The sequence below is a fragment of the Quercus suber genome, unplaced genomic scaffold (genome assembly GCF_002906115.3).
Source record: "Quercus suber isolate HL8 unplaced genomic scaffold, Cork oak 2.0 scaffold_440, whole genome shotgun sequence".
Classification (NCBI taxonomy): Eukaryota; Viridiplantae; Streptophyta; class Magnoliopsida; order Fagales; family Fagaceae; genus Quercus; species Quercus suber.
The window spans coordinates 180,889-185,799 of record NW_027069891.1 but is presented as its reverse complement, the minus strand read 5'-3'; the positions used below and the strand labels follow the sequence as shown (position 1 = coordinate 185,799).

Below are 4,911 nucleotides of genomic sequence, written 5' to 3'. Positions count from 1 at the left end.
GACAGCCTAATCCAAGGATTATTCTTGTTACATTAGTCTTTTAGAAAAATGATTTCATTGAGTTGGAAGGATGAAAGACCTTATGGTATGAAGTATTAACCAATAGTGTTCCCATTAGCGTGTGATCTATAACCAAGAGTATTTTAGATTGTAAATGTGGTCACATATGAAATAAAACTCTTTAGCTAACAATAAAACATTTGCAGATAGTAACAGATCCATTTCATTTCCAGTCCCTGGTGGGAATTCAGACTTACATTGCAAAGCAAATGACATTGAACTACAATGTCATCAATTTTTGGGATGCAATTGCGACAATATTAAATACTATGTACAACAATGATCATATTTTTCAAATAAATAACAGTACTCCGGTCATCCTTTCGTAACTTTAGGCCAAGAAATAAAGGGCATAATACGACAATCAACCATGACCGGATTTAATGGGTTATCAAACAGAAGCATCACTTTCATGCACCTTTAACACTGTTTCTCTTCCCTGGCCCAAAAATATCCAAGAAGACACTTCAAGTACTGCTGATTATCTCAACAGCGCTTTCAAAGGCCCAAAAAGCCTTGCTTGGGTTTTGGCCATTCTTGACTGGGTAAGAGGCTTCCATTAGAATTCCACACTTGCCAGTATATGTCTCAAACACATTACGCTGGACCTTGATGTATCCATTCTCACCCCAGTTGGTTCCCCATGAGTTCCTCACAAGCCAGTAATCCACACCATTCTCTGTGCCATATCCAACAGCAACCACACCATGGTCTAGTGCTGAGCCACATTCACCAGTAAACACACCCTGAAATTTTTTGAAGGAAAATAAGTAATTACTTCAGTGCACAAATAGAGTAGATTAGGGGGCAATTGATACCTAGCCACAAAGAGCATTGGGCACAAATAAAGTAATCTCAAAAAGTAAAATTTATGATGCTGCTCAATATAAGCAGATCATATGCTTCTAAATTGAGCCAATTATAGAACCAAAAATGGATAGAGCCAATTCCTTGGGTAGCTGACAAGTATGCTTCTAAATTCTAAAAAGTTTATGCAGTAAAATGAAATACAGGAAACACAAAGAAATACTAGTCAGCTTACCGAATCATAGAGCTGAAGAGCCATGCCACCGGCTTCAATTGCAACACTCACAGGCTGATGTGCCACAGCCTTTTTCAAAGCATTCTCATCAAAGGGTGGAACATCCTCGTACCCATCAATGCTAACAACCTTAGTATTCTTCTGCAATAACCCAACACACAATACCAAATTATAACTAGAATTCAAGACTACCCTAAAACAGATAGATGTTCCTAAGTAGTAAATTGAATCAATCTGATTCAATACATGGGAAAATTGAGCAGTCTGATGCAAACCTTGGTCGCGTCGCATTTGCTGTCAACGCCTAGGTAAGGGTAGTCAGACTCGGTGTCCATGCCACCGTTTTTCTTAATGAAATCGAAGGCATAATCCATGAGACCTCCATTGCATCCACCATTGTACTCTCTGTCACAGTCCACAAGTTCTTGTTCCGATAGAGAGATTAGTTCGCCGGTGACAATTTGGTTTATGCCTTCAACTGCTGCCACTGTTGAAAACGCCCAGCAACTTCCTGCATACCAGTAATAAACACAGCATATTCAACTACTTGCGGTTCTGTACCGGTTCATTCATTTACAGATTGAGAAAAGCAAAAGCTACTCCAATTTCATTACAAACTGAGGTGATGATGAATATAACTGTGCTACTCTCAATATCATTATAAACGAATGTCTGATTTACAAAAGTTGCACAATTTTATCTTTGAAACTAAAAAAAAAAAAAAAAAAAATTTGAAGAATATCAAAAATAATATTAGCATTAGTTAAAATGAAATGTTAATTAAGCAAATATCAAAGACTATATATTCTGATAGATTTTTTTTTTTTTTTTAGAAGGATAGAAAGAAAAAAATATATATGTGACCAATATTAACTAATCTTATATAACAACGTCAATATATTTGACAGAAAGGCTTTCCCTTATCTGACTTTGGACATACCTGCCGTTTGCTTGTTTAATTCAATATTCTAGTTTGGCGTGACCTAAAAGAAACCGAAATGGAATCTAGAGGTTCTATCTAACTTCTATAACGTGTGCTCCAAATCTACCAGTCAATTTACCGACCAAAAAAAAAAAAAAGCTCTACCAGTCCACTTTTGGCCAACAATTCTCGACTCAGAAATTTGCATACTTTTTATTCTCTTTCCTTTTATCCAAAGAATTATAATAATAAAAAATAGACATGGAAAAAAAAATTAAAAACAATTACATAAGTAACAAAATTACCAAACAGCCCCATATAAACGCCAAAAAGGTGAAACAGGATTCAGACTGCGTTTGGATAGGAGGGTTTGTTGCTCAACGTTTTGCTCCTCTCTTTTCTTTTATTTTATCCTCTCTTTTCTTTTATTTTATTTATTTATTTTTTTTCGCATTTGTTGACTGGGGGACAAAATTTACTGTATATAAATAGTACATATACTGTTTATGTACTGTTTATATACTGTTTATGTATTAAAAATATTAAAAGTGAGTCCCACAACACTATTTACATATTTAAAAATTATTTTGCTACAGTATTTTCAGCAATAATCAGTTTTTATCAACTTTTAACAACAATAAGTACTATCCAAATAGACCCTGAAGCTGAATCCGGCGTTTTCACAGCTGCGTTTTCAGATTTTTTTTTTCTTTTTTTTTCGCGTAAACAGTAAAATCACTGTCCAAAAGACAAAAATTACTGTTTACGCACTATTTATTACTGTTTACATACTGTTTACGTAATAAAAAATATTAAAAATAAATTTCACTGTACTGTTTATACATTTAAAAATTATTTTGCTACAGTATTTTTAATTTTCAGTTTCAACAACAAGTTCAACCCAAACGGACCCAAAATAATCTTATGTTAGGTCACTTTGGTCAATCTGAGCTGATCTACAGCTTCAGCTACAAAACATATGAACATATAAAAATAAATAAATATTTCTTTTTTTAAAGGGAAAATATACTAACCACAACTTCCTTGATCTTTGATCGGACTAACAGCACCTTTCACCCTCCAATCAACCGAGTGAGGCAACTCTTCACCGGCGTTAAAGGTGTAACGCCGGCTTGGGTTCTTTGACTTCATGACCCTTCTCTTAGGGTCGGACCTGGTGCCCAAATACTTGGCACGGTACTCCTCGTTGGTTAAATCAGCAAACTTGTTCAACCCAACTTTGTATGTGCGAGCCTGAGAGTTGTGCTCGTCAATGAACCTCAGGTTCTCCTTGAAGATCTCAAACCTCTTGTCGTGCTCTCCAATCCCGTTGTACACTTTTCCATGCTTTACGAGCCACGACTGAAAGATCTCCATCACCTCTGCGTCGCTTCGCGAAGCTGAAGTTGAAGTTGATATGATGGACATGTCAGAGGCATATGATGAGGAAACGAAGGAGAGGAAGAGAAGGGTGGCTATGGCTATGGACATGGTTGTCAAGCTAGAAGAGGAAAGGTTGGTGGCCATGTTTTTTTTTTTTTTTTTTTGCAAAGAAAAGGAAAATGAGATGGGTTGATGAAATGTGGGGAAGAGGGTTGAGTTTATATAGAAACGGAACTTCTCTCAAAAGGTCAAAAGTAGATAGGAAAATGATTTTTTTTTTTTTTTATATAGAAAAAAACACACATGGTTCATGATGTAATAAATTAATAATTTATCAACTTTATCAAAAAATAAAAAAAATAATAAATAAACAAGAGAAAGTAATTATTGAGATTTATGGAAGCATGACCTTAAGTTATACATTAGTAAACTATTTAAAAAAAAATTATATAAAAAACAAAAAAATAATTAACTATTTTCACACGTTTTTCAATCCCTCATTAAAATTTTTTCAAAATAAATAGTTAATATATGTCCTCATGCCGAACCCTTAATTATTAGAGGAAGTCACTCTTGTCACGTAACTATTTTGTTACTAGAGCATTCTCGTGACTTTGTGCAAAAAAAAAAAATTTTGGCGATAAAAACTAACTTTTTTTTTTTTTAATATTCTATACAAGTTTGACATCTTATATTATTTTTTGCCTTCACTTACAACTTGATGTAAACGAGCCAATCTTTGTTAGGTAGTAAATGTTCAAGCTTGTCTCGACAATAAAAGTAGAATGTTCAAACTTAGCTTGAACTTGATACGAGCCTACAAATAATGTTCAAGTTTGAACTTGTTATAAAGTATAAAAGTTTGAGTTCGGCTTGATTCATTGGTCAAGCCAAGCTCGAGCTCAATATCAAACCCAAACTCAAGCTCAATATCATGTTTTTGAGTTTGAGATCTAACATAAGTATATTATCAAGCTTATATCAAATTTATTATCTAGCCTATTTGGTTTAGATGAATGATTTCAACTTATAATTAATTAAAGTCTTAGAAAGATATAAGTTTACTTGTCAAGCTCATATCAATTTTATTATTAAACTCATAAATAAGTCTAGGCTCAACTTGTTTTGTTACTTTTGTATCGAGCCTTGGTGTTCACAAGCTTGTTCACGAATAATTTTTTACTTGGACTCGGCTCATTTATTAAACAAGCCTAAAATTAAAGTTTAAGCTTGGCTTGTTTATAAACAAACAAACATGAACAAGATTTTTATTGAGCCAAGCCCAAGCTGTTTATGAATAGTTTGGTTCATTTACAACCTAACGTATGTAAAATACTAAAGTAACTGCATATTTTACTTTTAATAAATTAAAATTTTATGTGTCAAGGATATCATTGGTGTTGCTTTTTTTTAAAATTTTTTTTTTTTAATAATTTGATACTCGGAGGAAGAGGGATTTGAATTAAACTATCAAGAAATGCCAACCAATTGAACTCTTAGCATT

At 33.5% G+C, this 4,911-nt stretch overlaps 1 protein-coding gene across 1 annotated transcript; it reads right to left on the bottom strand.

Annotated features, from left to right (window-relative positions):
• Window positions 1-205: 205 nt before the first annotated feature.
• On the bottom strand, window positions 206-3,597 carry LOC112030045 (cysteine proteinase COT44). The gene is made up of 4 exons (XM_024062726.2): window positions 3,059-3,597; window positions 1,378-1,613; window positions 1,103-1,243; window positions 206-806 (listed from the first exon to the last, which is right to left on the bottom strand). Exons 1-4 carry the CDS (start codon window positions 3,549-3,551, stop codon window positions 528-530), a joined length of 1,149 nt encoding a protein of 382 aa, XP_023918494.1. The 5' UTR covers window positions 3,552-3,597; the 3' UTR covers window positions 206-527.
• Between the last annotated feature and the right edge of the window lie 1,314 nt (window positions 3,598-4,911).

What these genes read in the sequence shown, in the direction of transcription:
- LOC112030045 (XM_024062726.2), bottom strand. Translation starts at nt 3,551, where the DNA reads ATGGCCACCAACCTTTCCTCTTCTAGCTTGACAACCATGTCCATAGCC. An exon ending in GCAAATGCGACGCGACCAAG is followed by an intron (nt 1,244 to 1,377) that starts GTTTGCATCAGA and finishes GGGTTATTGCAG; the next exon opens with AAGAATACTAAGGTTGTTAG. An exon ending in CTCTTCAGCTCTATGATTCG is followed by an intron (nt 807 to 1,102) that starts GTAAGCTGACTA and finishes AAAAAATTTCAG; the next exon opens with GGTGTGTTTACTGGTGAATG.